Source organism: Lipomyces oligophaga (genome assembly GCF_038497815.1).
Source record: "Lipomyces oligophaga strain CBS 7107 unplaced genomic scaffold V1516scaffold_1, whole genome shotgun sequence".
Lineage (NCBI taxonomy): Eukaryota > Fungi > Ascomycota > Lipomycetes > Lipomycetales > Lipomycetaceae > Lipomyces > [Lipomyces] oligophaga.
The window spans coordinates 932,963-952,003 of NW_027117785.1; the positions used below are offsets into that span (position 1 = coordinate 932,963).

A 19,041-nucleotide genomic window follows, 5' to 3' on the forward strand; every position below is an offset into this window, starting at 1 on the left:
CAGCAGCCCTCCGCCGCTCCGCTACATGATCTCACCTACGATCCTAGTTATCCTTCTGCTCCGCGTTCTTACGATTCCTCAAGCACTTCCAAACGCCCACCACCACCACCTCCTCCTCCCCTGCAGCAGCACCACATGAGTATGCAACAGGCCCAACAACAGTCGCAGCAGCAACAGCAGCAGCAGCAACATCAACACCAGCATCAGCACCAACAGCAACAATCCCCGCACATGCACATTCCTCCTCTCCAGCAATATCAGCAGCAGCAGCAGCATCCCCAGCAGTTGACTCAACCGCAATCCCAACCAATCCAGCTCTCTTCTGTCCCACCTCAGCAGCAAACTCAGCCAATGGCACTCAAACAACCTCTTCCGCAACAGTCTCAGCAGCGGCAACCTCAACCTCAGCCATTGCAGGCACAAAGTAGAGTTGAGAATCAGGCTGCTACTCTTCGAACCAATAGCCTAACTCATTCCTCAACCAGTGGTCCTCCTAGTTATAATTACGATTCCTTGGACCATTCGGAAATGTCTAGCGTCGCTTCATCTTCTCCGGCATCGAATCATTTATCCAAGAAACAAAAAATGAGTCCTTCAATTTCTGTTTCGGGCGCAATGTCTATGCCTGGACGCGTGCAGCAATCTCAACAGTCTTCCATGCACCAGACGCTTCCTCAGTCAATGCACCAGATGCCTTCCCAAATGGCTCAGCAATTGTCTCAGCAGCTTCCGCAGCAGATTACTTCTCAGTCTTACCAGCAGCCTATTCCGTCTCCTCAACAGACCTCAGTAAGCCAGCAAACCCAGTCTTCTCAGCAAGCACCTACACAACAGCAGCAACAACAACCTACACAAACCATTCCAGATAACATGCAAAGTGCGCAACCAGCTCAGCAGTCCCAGCAACAAAGTACACAAGCAGCTTCGGGAACTGGCCAGCAATCTCCAACAAATCAAAATTCTCAAGCTCCAGGGTCGGCAACGCAGCAGCCGCGCCGTCTACCTCCAGTTAGGGCCTCCACTTGGACAAAAGCCGAAGAAGACCGGCTTCGAATTCTTGTAGAACTGGGAACGAAATGGCAGGCCATAACTAAGGAGTTTCCGAACCGAACGGCTGGGGCGATCAAGAAACATTACTACGCCGATATGAAGCATACAACTTGGAGCCCTGAGGAAGATACCCGTCTTGCTGAGGCTGTTAAGGACGACGAAGACACAAAATGGAAGAGAATATCTGAAAAGGTTGGCAAGCCAGCAAAGGCATGTGAAAGACGCGTTAAGGAACTTTTGAAGATGCAAACCGATTCGAGCGCTGCGAACTCACTTTCCCAGCAGCAACCCTTCCACCATCTACAGCTCCCTCACTCTATGTAACAAGTATGATGATATGATTTGAGACCTTTTTTTAAAACTTTTTTATTTTTTTTGTATACTGTGTTATAGCATTACTGTATATTAGACGATTGCAAATGTTTTGTCAAAAAATCTGATCGAGTTGGTAAATTCAGATCTTAGCATTCATCCAACCGGATCTCCATAAGCAAATCCAAAGTCCGCCAAATCTACGCGCAAGTATCATCACGTGAAACACACGTGATTACTTACACAACTGCGGAATGTTTTGGATTTTACAGTTGCGAACTTCTGGCTCAGTTGGGATCTTTCTGTTTTTAAGACCCGTAGTTTGCAATCAGTTTGCTTCACGATATTTTTCTTAATCATTGGTATTGTCATCTTGTGTTGCTACTGATCTTATTCGTCAATATGTCTGATTTTCCACCGGGATGGACTGATCGGTCGGGATCCCTTCCACCGCCACCTCCACCTTCAGGATTATCTGATTCACTAGCTCCACCACCACCACCATTTCCATCAGGATCGAGTCTTCCTCCCCCTACGCCTCCTCCGCCTGGATCGGAACCACCACCACCACCTCCTCCTGAAACTCCTTCATCTACACGTGGTCCCCGAGATCCCGAGCTGCCTAAGCTCAATGAACGAAAACATCAATGGCTACAGCTTCAGAAGCAAAAGTTTTCTGAAAAGAGATCTCTTGCATCGTACGTGCAAGTCCAAAAATCGGATATGCCTCCAGAGCATTTACGCAAGATTATGCGCGATCATGGCGATATGTCTTCTAAAAAGTTTGCAGCAGATAAACGGTCTTATTTGGGTGCCTTGAAATACATGCCTCATGCTGTTATCAAGCTCTTGGAGAATATGCCACAACCTTGGGAACAGGTACGAGAAGTCAGTGTTCTTTATCATATTACAGGAGCGATCACATTTGTTAATGAGGTCCCGCGTGTTATAGAGCCTGTGTATACTGCTCAATGGGCTACTATGTGGATCATGATGCGTCGCGAAAAGCGTGACCGAAGACATTTCAAACGCATGCGCTTCCCACCATTTGACGATGAAGAACCTCCGATGTCATGGTCTGAAAACATTGAAGATATTGAGCCTTTAGAGGCCATTCAGCTGGAGCTTGATGAGACTGAAGACGCTCCTATATATGAATGGTTTTATGATCATACACCCCTGATCGATGAGAAAGAATATGTGCCTGGTCCTTCATATCGAAAGTGGACCTTGCCGATGCCTCAAATGGCAACTTTGCATCGTCTGGCACATACGCTCTTGTCTGATATCAACGATAAAAATTATTTTTATATGTTCGATAAAAAATCATTCTTCACTGCGAAAGCTCTTAATGTTGCTATCCCTGGAGGTCCTAAGTTTGAGAAGTTATACAAGGATATCGATCCAAACGATGAGGATTTTGGTGAATTTAATGCAATTGATAGAATAATTTTCCGCTCACCAATTAGAACGGAATATCAGATTGCATTCCCTCACCTATACAATTCGCTTCCTCGTTCGGTCGAGATTGATTGGCATAGCGATCCACAATGTGTCTATGTTAGATCTGATGATCCTGAACTTCCTCCTTACTATTTTGATCCTAGTTATAGCCCAATATCTATTCGCCAAGTGATGCCGAAATTAGACATTACACACGAGGATGAGATTTTTGGAGATGAAGAAGACGATGATGAGTTCGAATTGCCATCTAATGTTCAGCCATTTTTTGCCGACAAAGAGCTCTATACCGATAATACTGCTGGTGCAATCAGTCTGTGGTGGGCTCCTTATCCTTTTGACCGTCGAAGTGGGCATATGGTTCGCGCTCAAGATGTTGCTCTTATCAAGAATTGGTATCTTGCCCATCCCCCAGCTGGTTATCCCGTCAAGGTCCGAGTGTCTTATCAGAAACTTTTGAAGACTTATGTCCTTAATGCTTTGCGCGAGAAGAAGCCCAGCAACCAAAGAAAGCAGTATTTATTCAGAAATCTGAAGAATACAAAATTTTTTCAGCAAACTACGATTGATTGGGTTGAGGCTGGTCTACAATTGTGCCGACAAGGTTTCAATATGCTGAATTTGCTCATTCATCGCAAGGGATTGACATATCTTCATCTTGACTACAACTTTAATTTGAAACCAACAAAGACGCTGACTACCAAAGAAAGAAAACGTTCCCGGTTTGGAAACGCGTTTCATCTTATGCGGGAGATTCTTCGGGTTACAAAACTTCTAGTCGATGCTCAAGTCCAATATCGATTGGGTAACGTTGATGCATTTCAATTAGCAGATGGAATACATTATACTCTTAATCATCTTGGCCAGCTAACGGGCATATATCGATACAAATACAAAGTTATGCATCAGATCCGTGCATGCAAGGATTTGAAACATGTTATCTATTACCGATTCAATGTTGTTATAGGTAAAGGACCTGGTTGTGGTTTTTGGCAACCGTCCTGGCGTGTTTGGCTTTTTTTCCTTCGAGGCATTATTCCTTTGTTAGAGAGATGGCTTGGTAATTTACTTGCACGTCAATTTGAAGGTCGCCATTCAAAGGGTGTCGCAAAGACAGTGACAAAGCAGCGTGTGGAATCCTATTACGATCTCGAACTTCGTGCATCTGTTATGCATGACATTCTTGATATGATTCCTGAGGGCTTGAAACAGAATAAGGCCAAAACTATTTTGCAACACCTAAGCGAGGCCTGGAGATGCTGGAAGGCGAACATTCCGTGGAAGGTTCCGGGGTTGCCCGCACCAATCGAGAATATCATTTTACGATATGTTAAAGCAAAGGCTGATGGTTGGATGTCTGTTGCTCATTACAATCGTGAGCGCATTCAGCGTGGTGCAACAGTAGATAAGACTGTCGCAAAGAAAAATCTTGGACGATTAACACGGCTGTGGCTCAAAGCAGAACAAGAACGTCAGAACAATTTCCTCAAAGATGGCCCTTATGTGACTCCCGAAGAGGGTGTTGCTATGTATACTACTATGGTTCATTGGCTCGAAAGTCGCAAGTTCACGCCAATTTTGTTTCCGCCTTTGAGTTATAAGCACGATACCAAGATTCTTGTTCTTGCCCTTGAGCGATTGAAGGAAGCTTACTCATTAAAAGGACGACTTAATCAGTCACAACGCGAAGAATTAGCTTTAATCGAACAAGCATACGATAATCCTCATGAAACGCTGAGTAGGATTAAGACATTTTTGTTGACTCAGCGAGCGTTTAAAGAGGTCGGGATTGATATGATGGATCACTACAGTTATATTACTCCTGTCATTGACGTCGATCCGCTTGAAAAGATCACCGATGCTTATTTAGATCAGTATCTTTGGTATGAAGCAGACAAGCGTAGGCTGTTTCCGAGCTGGATTAAGCCTAGCGATGCTGAAGTTCCCCCACTATTGGTTTATAAATGGGCACAAGGAATCAACAACCTGAAAGATGTCTGGGATGTCAGTGAAGACCAATGCGATGTTATGATCGAAACTTCATTAAGCAAGCTGGCTGAAAAGGTTGACCTCACTCTGCTGAATCGCCTTCTGAGACTAATTGTTGATGCGAATATTGCGGATTATATAACGTAAGTTGACTATTCAAGCCTATTACGGAGAAACGATGACTAATTCTATAGGTCTAAAAACAACGTAAATCTTACCTATAAGGATATGAACCATTTGAATACGTATGGTATGCTTCGTGGTTTACAATTTTCATCATTTGTATTCCAGTATTATGGTCTCGTTGTTGATATCATGCTTCTTGGCTTGCAGCGTGCTACTGATTTGGCAGGCCAACCGAATCTGCCGAACGAGTTCTGCCAGTTCAAGGACGAAGAAACGGAGTCCAGACATCCAATCAGATTGTACTCTCGCTACATTGATCGGGTACACGTATTCTTCAGATTCACTGCTGATGAAGCGCGAGAGTTGATTCAGAGATTTTTGACGGAAAATCCCGATCCAAATTTTGAAAACGTTGTGGGATATAACAACAAGAAATGCTGGCCTAGAGACAGCCGAATGAGATTGATGCGCCACGATGTTAACCTTGGTCGAGCTGTGTTTTGGGAGCTGAAAAATCGTCTGCCTCGCTCGATTACTACGATTGAATGGGAAGATACGTTTGCTTCTGTTTATAGTAAAGACAATCCTAATTTACTGTTCTCAATGTGCGGTTTCGAAGTAAGGATTCTACCAAAGTCTAGAACTGAAGCCACTGAGCTTGCAGTTAAGGACAGCGTTTGGAGCTTGGTCAATGAAGCGACAAAGGAGCGAACGGCTTACGCATTTCTGCGAGTAACTGAAGAAGATATCGCGAAGTTCAACAATCGTATTCGACAAATTTTGATGTCTTCGGGTTCTACCACTTTTACGAAAATCGCAAATAAATGGAATACAGCGTTAATTGCACTCTTTACATATTATCGGGAGGCTGCTATTTCTACGGAGGAATTACTGGACACTTTAGTCAAATGCGAAACCAAGATTCAAACGCGTGTGAAGATTGGCCTTAATTCCAAGATGCCGTCACGATTTCCGCCTGCTGTTTTCTATACACCAAAGGAGCTTGGAGGTCTAGGCATGCTAAGTGCGAGTCATATTTTGATTCCGGCATCTGATTTGAGATGGTCTAAACAGACTGATACTGGAATTACTCATTTTAGAGCAGGCTTGAGTCACGACGAAGATCAGTTGATTCCAAATATATTTCGATATTTGACTACTTGGGAATCTGAATTTTTGGACTCGCAGAGAGTTTGGGCAGAATATGCTATGAAGCGTCAGGAAGCAAATCAGCAAAATCGAAGACTCACATTAGAGGATCTCGAAGATAGCTGGGATCGTGGGTTGCCCAGAATCAATACATTGTTCCAGAAAGATAGGCATACCTTAGCGTATGATAAGGGCCATCGAGTAAGAACAGAGTTTAAGCAATATTCGTTGGCTAAGTCAAATCCTTTTTGGTGGACTAGTCAGCGTCATGATGGTAAACTTTGGAATCTAAATGCATATAGAACAGATGTTATTCAGGCGCTTGGTGGAATTGAAACTATTTTGGAGCATACTCTGTTCAAGGCCACCGGATTTCCTTCTTGGGAAGGTCTTTTCTGGGAGAAAGCATCTGGATTTGAAGACTCCATGAAATTCAAGAAGCTTACCATTGCTCAGCGATCGGGTTTAAATCAGATTCCGAATCGTCGATTTACTTTGTGGTGGTCCCCTACTATTAATCGTGCGAATGTCTACGTTGGTTTCTTGGTTCAACTCGATTTGACCGGTATTTTCCTTCACGGCAAGATCCCTACACTAAAGATCTCTTTAATTCAAATTTTCCGTGCTCATTTATGGCAAAAGATTCATGAGGCTGTCGTTCATGATTTGTGCCAAGTCTTTGATCAAGAAACAGATGTTTTACAGATTGAGAGTGTGCAAAAAGAGACGATTCATCCACGTAAATCGTACAAGATGAACTCGTCTTGTGCTGATATCTTACTTTTCAGCTCTTACCGATGGAGTGTCTGCAAGCCTTCTTTACTACACGACAGTAAAGATGTTATGGATATGACCACTGCAAACAAGTTCTGGATTGATGTGCAATTACGTTATGGAGATTATGATTCGCATGACATTTCCCGATATACTAGAGCGAAATTCCTGGATTATACGACAGATAGTACTAGTATTTACCCTTCTCCAACTGGTGTTATGGTTGGGATTGACTTGGCTTATAACATCTATGATGCTTATGGTAACTGGTTCCCGGGTTTGAAGCCACTGATGCAGCAAGCAATGTCAAAAATTATGAAGGCCAATCCTGCGCTTTACGTCTTACGTGAGCGTATTCGCAAAGGCTTGCAATTATATTCGGCTGAGCCCCAAGAGACCTACTTAAATTCTCAAAATTATAGTGAGCTATTTAGTAACCAGATTCAGTTCTTTGTGGACGATAGTAATGTATACCGTGTCACTATCCACAAGACTTTCGAAGGAAATTTGACGACTAAGCCCATAAATGGAGCTATATTTATTTTTAATCCACGAACGGGACAGTTATTCCTGAAAATCATTCATACGTCTGTATGGGCGGGCCAAAAACGTCTTGGACAGCTTGCGAAGTGGAAAACAGCTGAAGAAGTTGCAGCCTTGATTCGATCATTACCTCTTGAAGAACAACCTAAGCAGCTGATTGTTACAAGAAAAGGTATATTAGATCCCTTGGAAGTTCATTTACTAGATTTCCCAAATATATCTGTTCGACCTTCTGAGTTGCAATTACCATTTCAAGCGGCTATGAAGATTGAAAAGCTTGCTGAGCTTATTTTGAAAGCAACGGAGCCTCAGATGGTACTTTTCAATTTATATGATGATTGGCTGAAAACAATTTCATCATATACTGCATTTTCGCGCTTGGTTTTGATTTTGCGAGCACTTCATGTAAATATTGATAAGGCTAAAATGATCTTGCGACCGGACAAGTCAGTGATTACTTTGGAGCATCATATTTGGCCTTCATTCACTGACGAAGAATGGATAAAGGTGGAAGTTCAGCTTCGCGACCTGATTCTCAATGATTATGGCAAGAAGAATAATGTTAATGTTGCGTCATTGACTCAACATGAAATTCGAGATTTGATTTTAGGTCAGGAAATCAAAGCGCCTTCACAACGAAGACAAGAGATTACCGAAATCGAACAGCAGCAGCAGCTGGACGAACAACAGCAGCAGCTAACAGCGGTCAAAACCAAAACACAGAATGTTCATGGCGATGAGATTTATGTTGTCACAACTAGTAACTACGAGCAGCAAACATTTTCTAGCAAGACTGAATGGAGAACTCGAGCAGTTTCAAGCGCTAATTTAGCTATGCGAACTAAAAATATTTATGTTTCTTCGGATGAGATTCGTGATGATGCGGATATGTGCACTTATGTGATGCCGAAAAACATATTGAAGAAGTTTATTCAAATTGCGGATCTTCGAGCTCAAATTGCAGGATTTCTGTTTGGATCTTCTCCCCCGGATAACGCACAAGTCAAGGAGATAAAGTGTATAGTAATGGTTCCTCAGTTAGGCAATAATCAGAGTGTTCAGCTGCCAGTGGACTTGCCAGAAGATGAATACTTGCTCAAAGGATTGGAGCCTCTTGGATGGATTCACACACAATCACAAGAACTAACCGCAATGTCTCCAATTGACGTAACTACACACGCTAAACTAATTCGCTCGCATGAAGGAGAATCGAATGCTTGGGACGCGAAGGATTCCGTGACGATGACTGTTTCATTCACTCCTGGTTCCGTCTCTCTTGCTGCATACACGCTCCGACCGGAAGCTATTGAATGGGGATCACAAAATAAGGATTTGATTTCAAGCACTCCTGCAGGATTTTCCCCTACATTTGGAAATAAGACTCAATTATTACTTTCCGATCGCATTATGGGCTTTTTCCTAGTTCCAGAGACGGGAATTTGGAATAATGCCTTTATTGGCGCTGGCTGGAACCCCAATGCCAAGTATGAAGTTAAACTTGATACGCCACTGCCTTTTTATCATGAGTTGCATCGACCAATTCACTTTTCTGCCTTTAATGAACTGGAAAACGACGACATTGAAGTCGAACGGAGTGATGTATTTGCTTAGCTTTTATTTGGTTCCCTTTAGTTTAATTATATGTAAACTTAGTTTAAAATATTTGGATATTTGTTCTAATAAGTATTTCACAATATAAATATTGATTGCAAGTGGTGAATAGAGAAGGCAACTTTTCTGTCATTTGCTAACTAAAATATAAGAGGAGATCAAGTACAAAAGAAATTGAGTAATAATCAAAACAGTAATAGGAATAGTACTGAACAACAGTAAACGAGCGTGTGACTTAATTTGTACTTTCAATAAAACTAAGTCATAAAATTGTCTTTCACTATCCCGCAGCCTGAGTTGTTGTTTTAGCCAGCGATTAATAAAAAAATTTGAAAAGAACACAAACAACTCTCACTACTAGGCCAACGATAGATAATATCTTCGAACTAGCAATTAACTGACGAATAGTAAAATACCCAGACCCCAGACCGAGAGAAGCTTTTGAAAGAAAAAGTAGGAAAAAAGAAAGAGATAAGTAGTTATCCAAACATGAAATAAATAATTAATAGATCAAGTCGAGAGATGAGAGAACTGATGATTGCCACAATCCGCAACGAAAAGTACCGAAGTGGGCGTGGAAACAGCCAATTAAGTGTAAATAACTTATAACAATATAAACTAGACCAACAGTGCTGTCTTGTGATCTAATGCACAGGAGCAAATAAAAAAAAACTGATTCAACAACAAATAAAAGTGAAATTTTTGGGGACAAGAAAACAAGATAAACATGAAGTTATCAAACCAAGGAGAGGTCATTAGCTTTGATTAAATAACTTGTTTGTATTTATGAAAGGGAGGGAAATTCAGTGGCAGAGAACGAGATACTCTGAGCAGGAGCAGCGCTAGTAGCAGAAGTGCTGCTACCACCGCGAGCACCTCCTCTACCTCCACGACCTCCTCGGCCACCGCGGCCACCTCGACCTCCACGGCTAGCACCACGAGTAGATCCGGAACGAGGACCACCACGACGAGGACCATTCGACGATGATGAAACCGGAGAAGCATATTGAGGCTCAAATTCATAAATGATCTTCTCCTTCTTGACCTTCTGCTTAATCTCCTTTACTTTGGGTTTAAGTCCAGAAACGAAAGCGTCATCTCCAGCATCATCCTCAGGCTTGCTAACGGCAGAAAGAATCTCTTCACCTTCGTTGGCCAGACGTGGTACAAACTTAGGTCCAAGCTTTTCTTCCTCAGATTTCAAAGAAAGTTCTTGGAGATACTCATCAAAAGTTTTAGAGTTGTCTTCCGGTTCAGCAGGCGTAGCTTCTTCCGAAGCACCTTCCTGATCCGCAGCTACATCGGCATCGGCTTCTTTCTTAGAAGCAATCTCGTCAGCAAGCTCGGTCTGAGGTCCACCCCAGGACTCATTCACCTGCTTGTTGGAATCTGGCTGAGTGGCAGAATGACGGTCGAATTGTCGGCGGGGACGATTTCCTCCAGCACCAGCAGCTCCTCCACGACGCGGCTTACGTGAAGCATCGTCTGAATCAGTAGGACGAGAACGATTGGCGGTACGACCAGCAGTTTTGTCTCGGATGGCGGACTCATTGGCAGAACGAGTAGGACGTGGGCGAGCATTCTCAGGCTTTGCAGATTTGGGAGGAGCGTCTGCCTTCTTAGATGAAGTAGAAGACTTCGTCGGAACGACAGCAACGGGAGAAGGGGCTGTATCGGGATCCTCGATATCATCAGCTGGTGATTATTGTTAGTACAGTGAACAGAATGTAAGATTCTACTTTAGATTCGATTGGTTTGTGTGGTTCGTATGGTCGATGGGCCGAACTTCAAGCACGATCCAAAGATTCCACGGCAATTAAAAGAAGTCAATTGATGCATACCTAATAAGCTGAAGGGGTTCTATACGATAATGTTAGCAATAAAACCAAAGAAATCACACAAAAATTGAACCAAAAAATCGAAAGACATTCGAGCTGAAGGATGTGCAGATCGAATTCGGACGAATACAAAAAGGGGATAAGACAGTAGGACTTGGAGCAACTGACCTGAGAAGCAGCCGACATGGCGATTATAGACGACGTCTGATTGAAATTAGATGCAAAAAGTCTTCTGGATTAGCAACTATACAGACCGAAATGCGAAGTCGCTTGGAGAAAATCGAGAAAACTGAACAAGTGACGGCAGCGACACGCACACGTGACTTGTATAATTGAGGCATATCTGGACAACTGCGCAGCATACCGCAAGAGCCGCTAGAACCCTCGATGCGGCGTAGGGTTAGTGCGGCAGGCAGTCACATTGTTACGGCACGAGAAGTGAGATGAGCCTTTGATCACGTGGAAATTATTTGACACTGACGCGTGCAAAGAATTGGGATCTTAGGTAGATCGCGTGCGCGCGGGACTCTGGGGTTTAATCCTACGATGAGCGTTGGCGGCGGATTGCACAATGTTGTCTTTGGTTTGGAGCTTTGTTTTGGCTTTGCTCGGATCAGGAACGAGATCGGACGATATAATCCAGCGAGAGCCAGTGGACGTGTCAAACAACGACGTAAATAAATGCCAGCTAAGAGTACTACATATGGACTAATCTGGTTTTTCAGACGAAATCCTTACAAATCAGTGTGCTGTCTAAGTGAAGTTCCTAAAGGGCAGTCGGATTGCCCCTTTCGACCTGAATAGTTACGTCCGGATCACAAAAATCACGTCTCACAAACACTATTAGAGTGCTCCTTCAGTCACATGTCAAGCGAGATCTCCATTCCCCTCTCCCGTGACCGCCGCTCAATCGCTCACACTCTCTCCAGTTTGCTTACTAGAACTCTCCCTGATTATCTCTTGCTGGTTGCGCTTTTTACAACTCTTTCCACTTGTCTTCCCAGTTCCACTCGAAATTTCGCTGAATGTCCTGATTTCCTACTGATTCGTACTTTTGCTCACTTTCTTTTATTTGATTGCACAGTTTTCGCTCGTTTGTGATCTGAATCGCTCAATTTGGCTCTCTCGCTAACTCTCTCCTATCATAATACTCCTTTCCTCCCTACCGGCTCCCCTACCACAGTCTTCAATATAAGGTGCTTGATTTTGGGCTCTGTTTCTTTTCATTCTATTCGTCTTCTTCTTTTTTCTTTGTCTTATTAGCGCTTCATTCCTATTTTATCATTTGATAGCTCGCAATGGCCTTCGCAAGCAATAATCCCTTTCGAAACTTCACCCCGACATCGCCTGTCGCTCCACCCGACGTGTTTGCCGCTTCGTCGCCTATGTCTTCCTCTTACTCGGCTCCACATCAGTCATCAACCGCTCCTTCTGGCGGTGTAAGACATGCTCCCTCAGCTCATTTTTTTGTCGCGTCTAAAAATCCGTTCGCTGATGTCTTTGCCCTGCCATCCGCATCTTCAAGTGGCCCAGTCGCTTCGCGCGATCTGCAACATTCCTCAGCCGTTAATCATAACCAACATCCAACCATCGACGCGCCTCCCCAAACTTCGGGCACTCTCTATGGAGCTCGACGGCGCTCCATGTTCATCCGCAGAACGATTTCGGATTCTTCAAGCTCATCAGTTCCTGTCTCTGAAAAACTCGTCGACCTTTCTCTTGACTCGTACAACTCTCATCCTCCTAGTCCCGCTCTCAGTCAGCGCGCTCCCGGTCATACATCTGCCACCGCTGTCTTCCCACCACCCCCCTCTTCTCATCACTATCGGCCCGCCCCTGCACCGCCTGCCCCTCCACCACCACGATCTACTGGTCGACGACATGAACCGCAAGACTTGTTGGGCAGATTTTCCTCGACAGATTCTTCCGGTACTCCCAGACGAGCCTCAGAGTCGTCTACCCTATCAACTTCGACACCTCAATCTACTTCTGGTGCCGGAGATCCTTTCGCCACCCCTTCGCCCTCATCTACTAATGTTGCTGCTCTTGCTACTTTAGCGGAAAGTTCGGCTGCTGGTACTACGATTGATGGCGCTCGTCCTACTAGCAGACACAGACACGCAGTTTCGGCAGCTCCGGCGTTGTATGAAGAGTCGCGAGAGCGCGACCGGGATCGCGCTCGTACTCGCGATCGTGACCAGCGGCATCGAGAAGAGTCTCGTTCTCATTCACGGGCTTCACCATCCAAGCATCATCATCATCACCATCATTCGACGTCGAAGCACAAGCATGCAAAGTCCTCCTCGCCCACAAATTCGCGCTCTAAACCTAATGGGGCGCTAGACAAGATTGATAAACTTGACGTGACCGGTCTCTTTGGGACCGGATTTCATCATGACGGTCCTTTCGACGCGTGCAATCCACATCGTAACGTTGCTAAAGCAAATGCACCCATGCTTGCATTTCCTATTGACTCAGAGAATAATGCTTTAGGACCTCCACGACATATGCTTGCACATGTAAAGGGCGTTACTTCGGCAGCTTCGCAAGCTATTGATGGAGTTGGTCCTCATAACACCTCGATTGCATTTGAGTCTACGTCGCGTGGCGATCCCGTTCATGGACAAGCAACTCTCGGACTTGGTACATCTACATTTCTCGAGGGTGCACCGGCGTCTAGAAATGCGATCATGCAACAGAAGCTCAAAGATAATCATCATGATCAGCATTCTCATGACTGGAACTCTGTTGACTTTTCGCGCATTGGTGATGGTGATTCAGGCGCTCCATTAGGAAGGAAGAAGAGTATTGTTCAGAAACTAATGGGCACCGGAAATTCAAATGGATTGACGGGAAGTGCTACTGTATCTGGTGCATCATTATCATCAAGAGAGGCAGCAGCAGCGGCAGCGGCAGCAGTACCTCAATCTAAGTCTTCATTTGCTGCTGGCGAGTCTCCCCGACAGCCCCCTCCACCTCGCATCAATACTACTAAAGCGAATGCGCTTACGCGAAGCAATGGAACGCGAAATCTTGCTCGGTCGGATGACAGTATAATTTATGAGATGCCGCTCCAAGAGGCGGACAGTTCCCGCAGGGAACAAAACAATCTAGCTCCAGGAGGCATGCCTGGGCCAGGCAATCTGCTTGCTTCTCCATCTACCCCTGCTCGTATGCGACGTCAAGTATCATCGCCAGCAGCATCTGGCGGTGGTGGTGTACCAGTGTCTCCAGCTAGTCCTAGTAATCCGCCGACCAGTGCAAGCAGTACAGGAAGTGGTAATGGCAGTATTGGTAATGGTGGAGGAACATTATTGAAGCGAGTGCGATCACTTAAAGTTGGCGGACGTACTCGTCATTGAGTGATGGATACAAACTTATATTAGGTGGGTATATGTACATTTTATTTTTGTGTAACGGGATGGCAGAAAGGATATGAGTGGTCTTTGTATTTTTTGATGTATTTTTTTTTGAATCTCTCATTCGTTTATTTTTTTGAGTAACATAACTATTTGAGGATTAGATTTATTTTTATTTTGACGAATAGTTTTGTGTCTACTTGTGTATTTTCTATCACTGAGTTTTGATTTCAGTTCATGACAGTTTTACGAATAATGACTACGATATTTAAATTGATCATATAAATAGAAGTTTGTTTTATATAGATGTCGAATATATATAGTACGGGATATATTTAGACAGCACTTAACATAATTCCATGTGCTTTCAACATTGAATCGCAGACGAAGTCAGCTGAGAGGGGTTTGTCGAACTATGACGTAAAACATTACTAACATAATTGTGTTGATTTACTAATGGTAGGGACATGACACGATAAATCATTCAATTATTTAAGTAGAAAGTTTTATCAAATTAAATCGCCAATAGATAGTAATAGCTTACAGAAAACCAGAATATAATCCCAGTAGAAACCTTTATGTAACATAATAATAAATTGTAATCACAAATACAGAGCCGAGGAGGAATTTGAGTGAATTCTCGTTTTAATCTCACTAAACCTTAACCCCGCATTTGCTCTCAAGTCTCGATATGCGCAATGATCCCCGCTCTAACTCGGCTATACTGCGCTTAGAAATAAACAGAAGAAAGACAGAAAATCATAGTGCTATCCGCTTGGACGTATCGGCACGAAAAGTGGGATTACAAAGCGAGGAGAGAGTTACCGATCATGAAGGAACCGGCAAGAACAGATCCTGCGGCGACCGCAATAGCCCATTTAGCAGCGACTCCACTGACGAGAGCGGAATTAGCGGCCGAAGACTCAGTCGCCGTAGCAGATCCAGAGGTGGAAGATGTACCACTCGAACCACCCGATGTCGAATTGCCAGAAGTGGTCGCTGTAGCCAAAGTAGATCCTGATCCACTGGTCGCACTAGAACTGCCAGATGCGCCAGAAGCGCCAGAAGCACCCGAGGAAGAAACTGCGGAGGAGCGCGATGAGACATGCGATGACGATGAGACCTCACTCGACGTGCTTGCAGCAGCAGACGACACGGACGAAGACGCAGGAGCAGCCGAGCTGCTAGCGCTAGAACCAGCAGAAGATCCTTCAGATGTAGAACTAGCAGCCCCGCCAGAGGAAGTATCGGACGCAGCACTACTGGATCCACTGGCACCAGGAGTGGTGAAAGTAGCAGTGTTAATAGAAAGAGTCACGCCGGCAGAGGAGCAAATTGACTGGGCATAAGCAAGAGCAGCAGACCAGTCGGAAGGGTCGCAAGAACTCTGGACGCAGCTGGTTACCGCATCTATGTACTGAGAGGACGTGCAAAGACAGGTAGGAGTGACAGTCTCGCATCCAGACGAAGAAAGAGAGTCTGACAGACAGCTTGAAGCACAAGTGGGAACAGACTGAGCAAACGCACTAGAGGCGAGAGCAGTGATGCTAGCCAGAATAGCAAACTTGGAATGCATAATGAATGACTCGAGAAACGTCAATTACAGTTTTTCGTAAGAAACGGAGGAAATCAACAAAAAAAGCGAGAAAAATCGAAACGGAGCTTTTAGTTATGAAAACAGTGCATGATCGAGTGCAACGGAGGAGGCAAGTGTGCTTATATAGTAGGCCAGCCGGTCCTCGAGCTTATTCAAGGCCGTAAGAAGAAAATTTTTTCTAAATCTCGGTTGGCCGTGCAGATCATGATCAATCTTTGAGTTTGCGGTGACGTCGAGGAGATCCAGCACAAATTGCATGAGAAACTGTGATAACGGGGAGGGGAAAATCGACTAAACAGGCAAACCCATGAGGACTCGGTCGCAGCTCCCAAGTGCTGATTCACATTATTCTAAAACGAAACATCCTTGTGTGTTTCAGATCATATGACTGCAACACTAATTTTATCTCTTTTTTAAGATTTGATCACAGTAACCAATCCGTAGTATTTCCCTCGTTCTGGAACCGAAATGATCTCTTCTTCCTCAAAAAGTCAAAAGAGATCAAAAATGTGGACCTATCACGTGAGTTATATTCACATGCACAGCGGGGAGCCACGGCTGAGGCTTCGCTGACCTTACTTGGGACAATAGCCACCACATCTTGCTACATTTAGACGCATATCCCTCTTCAGGTAACTCAAATTTGGCTGTTTATATGAAAACAAGGAAGAATACTGATGCTGATCATAGAAGATCAGAAAGAAATAATGACTGGGAGCTAGTAGACAACCCCACCAACAGAAACCGCTTTAACGGTTAGATACTCGTGAATGCCATACTTCGAGCCTTCTCTACCAAAGCCAGACTGCTTTACACCTCCAAACGGTACTGCAGCGTCAGATATCAAGCCTGTATTAAGGCCAACCATACCGAAATCCAGCTGCTCGGCGACTCTGAATGCACGGGAAAGATCTTTAGTCATGACATAGCTGGCAAGACCCACCGTGCTATCATTTGCAGCGTCGATAGCATCTTGCTCAGAGGAAAATTTGAAGATCCCGGCCACCGGGCCGAATGTCTCCTCGTGGGTGATTAGCATTTTATTGGTTGCATCCCGAATCACTGTTGGTTGGAAAAATAGCTCGGATGCATGACCTGTGGCTCTCGATCCTCCTACCAGAACTCGACCCCCTAGCGCAACAGCATCTTGGACATGGCGCTCTACTTTAGCAATTGCACGTTCGTGGATCAGTGGACCATGAGTAACACCGTCTGCAAATCCATTTCCAACAACAAAAGTTCTGACAGCTTGTGTTAATTTGTCAACAAATTCGTCGTAGACTTGTGCCGCTACGTAGATCCGGTTAGCGCAGACACATGTTTGACCGGAGCCACGAAATTTGCAGGCAATTGCAGCAGATACTGCTTGATCGATATCCGCATCCTCAAACACGATGAACGGAGCATTTCCGCCTAATTCTAAACTGAGCTTTTTAAGTCCCGATGAAGATTGTTTCATGAGTAGTCCTCCTACTGCGGTAGATCCGGTGAACGATATTTTTCGTACCCGTGGATCCTCGCATAGCATTTTTCCCATTTCGGCGAGACTGCTCTTAGTAGTAACTATGTTCAAGACTCCCGGTGGAATGCCTGCTCTGAGAGCCAGTTGACCAAGCGCAAGAGCAGTAAATGGTGTTTCGCTGTCCGGCTTAACCACAGCTGTGCATCCAGCAGCTATTGCAGCAGCCACCTTGCGAGTAATCATTGCTGCGGGAAAGTTCCAGGGCGTTATAACTCCGACGACCCCGATAGGTTGCAACATGGTGATTGTACGGACCGTGCTATTACTCATCGGTTGAATCATATCTCCATAAATGCGAGTTGCTTCACCTGCGAACCAGCTCAGAAAGCTGGCAGCATACATCACCTCACCCTTTGCCTCATTAAATGGCTTTCCGTTTTCGAATGTAATCAGGCCGGCCAGATCATCGGCATATTCCAGTATCAAATTCCTCCATCTGGTCAACATATCCGATCGTTCAGATCCGGGTACCCTCTTGAATGTTTTGAAAGCTGCTAAACTCGATCCTATGGCTTGATCTAGGCTATCGACCGATAAATCAGGACTGGTGCCGATTACTCCACCAGTCGCCGGATCTTGCACAGCAAATGTATTGCTTCCGTAGACTTCCTCACCATCAATAATGGAACTTTCACACAAGAGTCCATCTTGCTTAATCTGGTTCCAGTGTGTCAGAATTCACATTGATCGGAAAAATTCTTGTTTGAGACTTGCCCTATCAAGAATAGCCTCTGAAGATAAATATCTTCTGCTTATCAAAGTAGATCTATTCACTGCTCTACGGAGCAAGATATTGCAATTACGAATCATATTGAGCGCAAATCCACAAAAATTTTTAAAAAAGTAAATTTATATTTTGAAGGACATTCTGTAGTAGACTACTAGTTCTATCAGAGCATTTATCGTTGGATGCTGGGCAATTGATCCGAAATTCCCGATATCGATCCATGATTCTGATGGCTTTCATTTTTTTGGTCTTTCTCAACTGTTTGATTTCTTTAGATCGCATTTACGCAGTAATCTAGATAGCATTAGCTGATTTAATTTATTGCCTTACAAATTCTTAAAACTGATACTACAGTGGCATCTGTTCAGCCATTCATTAGAATATAATTTTCGCATATCCTGTAACTATCTGATCCCATGCATCCCACACAGACTACAATTTTTTAACATAAATAACTTCTTATAATTACTAATATCATATCTATTTTTATCCAGTGAAACCCGTAAACTCCGCATAGTCAATAGCCAGTAACCAAATAATAAATATATTACTTGGAATTGAAACAGGTAACTTTGAAACCCCTTACCGATGAGCTGAACTCCCAATCGGGCGGCTGGATAACACTACTCTCTGATAGTTTCTACCTCACTGGTTTCATAATCGATCGAGAATAACGGAGTAGATAAATTATAAACGAGAACACAATTTGAATCATCAACTAATGGAAAGTACACGCATAGAATAATTATATAGATTAACACGAGGAAAAAAAGAAGTACGCCTAAAGCCTATTTTGTTGGAGTTCTACTCGTAACTTGTAATATCATTCCTATCCACCTCTGCCGACCCATTTCCAATTCATACTCTTATAATTATATATGTCTTATAATTAATGAGTAGGAGCAACATGCAACGATAGCAACAAAAAAGTTGATCTATAGCAATTTGGTATCAGCTACTTTTTTGTCAATAATAATTTTTAA

The 19,041-nt window shown here is 44.0% G+C and overlaps 6 protein-coding genes across 6 annotated transcripts; 3 read left to right on the top strand and 3 right to left on the bottom strand.

Annotated features, from left to right (window-relative positions):
• The first annotated feature begins 146 nt into the window (after positions 1 to 146).
• On the top strand, positions 147 to 1,521 carry V1516DRAFT_668123 (uncharacterized protein). The gene has a single exon (XM_066920954.1). It carries the CDS (start codon positions 232 to 234, stop codon positions 1,372 to 1,374), a length of 1,143 nt encoding a protein of 380 aa, XP_066779800.1. The 5' UTR covers positions 147 to 231; the 3' UTR covers positions 1,375 to 1,521.
• Positions 1,522 to 1,693: 172 nt separating this feature from the next.
• On the top strand, positions 1,694 to 9,188 carry V1516DRAFT_688558 (NUC071 domain-containing protein). Its single transcript, XM_066923782.1, has 2 exons — positions 1,694 to 4,955; positions 5,007 to 9,188. Exons 1-2 carry the CDS (start codon positions 1,765 to 1,767, stop codon positions 9,013 to 9,015), a joined length of 7,200 nt encoding a protein of 2,399 aa, XP_066779801.1. The 5' UTR covers positions 1,694 to 1,764; the 3' UTR covers positions 9,016 to 9,188.
• Positions 9,189 to 9,397: 209 nt separating this feature from the next.
• V1516DRAFT_698149 (uncharacterized protein) lies at positions 9,398 to 11,039 on the bottom strand (the record flags this gene model as incomplete). The annotated part of the gene is made up of 3 exons (XM_066924104.1): positions 9,398 to 10,710; positions 10,857 to 10,875; positions 11,022 to 11,039. The coding sequence occupies 3 exons, from the start codon at positions 11,037 to 11,039 to the stop codon at positions 9,800 to 9,802; spliced, it is 948 nt and encodes a 315-aa protein (XP_066779802.1). The 3' UTR covers positions 9,398 to 9,799.
• A 1,112-nt stretch (positions 11,040 to 12,151) lies between these two features.
• Positions 12,152 to 14,215, top strand: V1516DRAFT_694062 (uncharacterized protein; the record flags this gene model as incomplete). Its single annotated transcript, XM_066923923.1, has 5 exons — positions 12,152 to 12,290; positions 12,312 to 12,976; positions 13,007 to 13,717; positions 13,787 to 13,893; positions 13,951 to 14,215. 5 exons carry the CDS (start codon positions 12,152 to 12,154, stop codon positions 14,213 to 14,215), a joined length of 1,887 nt encoding a protein of 628 aa, XP_066779803.1.
• A 487-nt stretch (positions 14,216 to 14,702) lies between these two features.
• V1516DRAFT_668129 (uncharacterized protein) lies at positions 14,703 to 16,267 on the bottom strand. The gene has a single exon (XM_066920955.1). It carries the CDS (start codon positions 15,786 to 15,788, stop codon positions 15,015 to 15,017), a length of 774 nt encoding a protein of 257 aa, XP_066779804.1. The 5' UTR covers positions 15,789 to 16,267; the 3' UTR covers positions 14,703 to 15,014.
• Positions 16,268 to 18,270, bottom strand: V1516DRAFT_631559 (aldehyde dehydrogenase domain-containing protein). The gene is made up of 2 exons (XM_066919954.1): positions 18,046 to 18,270; positions 16,268 to 17,988 (listed from the first exon to the last, which is right to left on the bottom strand). The coding sequence occupies exons 1-2, from the start codon at positions 18,139 to 18,141 to the stop codon at positions 16,528 to 16,530; spliced, it is 1,557 nt and encodes a 518-aa protein (XP_066779805.1). The 5' UTR covers positions 18,142 to 18,270; the 3' UTR covers positions 16,268 to 16,527.
• Positions 18,271 to 19,041: the final 771 nt, after the last annotated feature.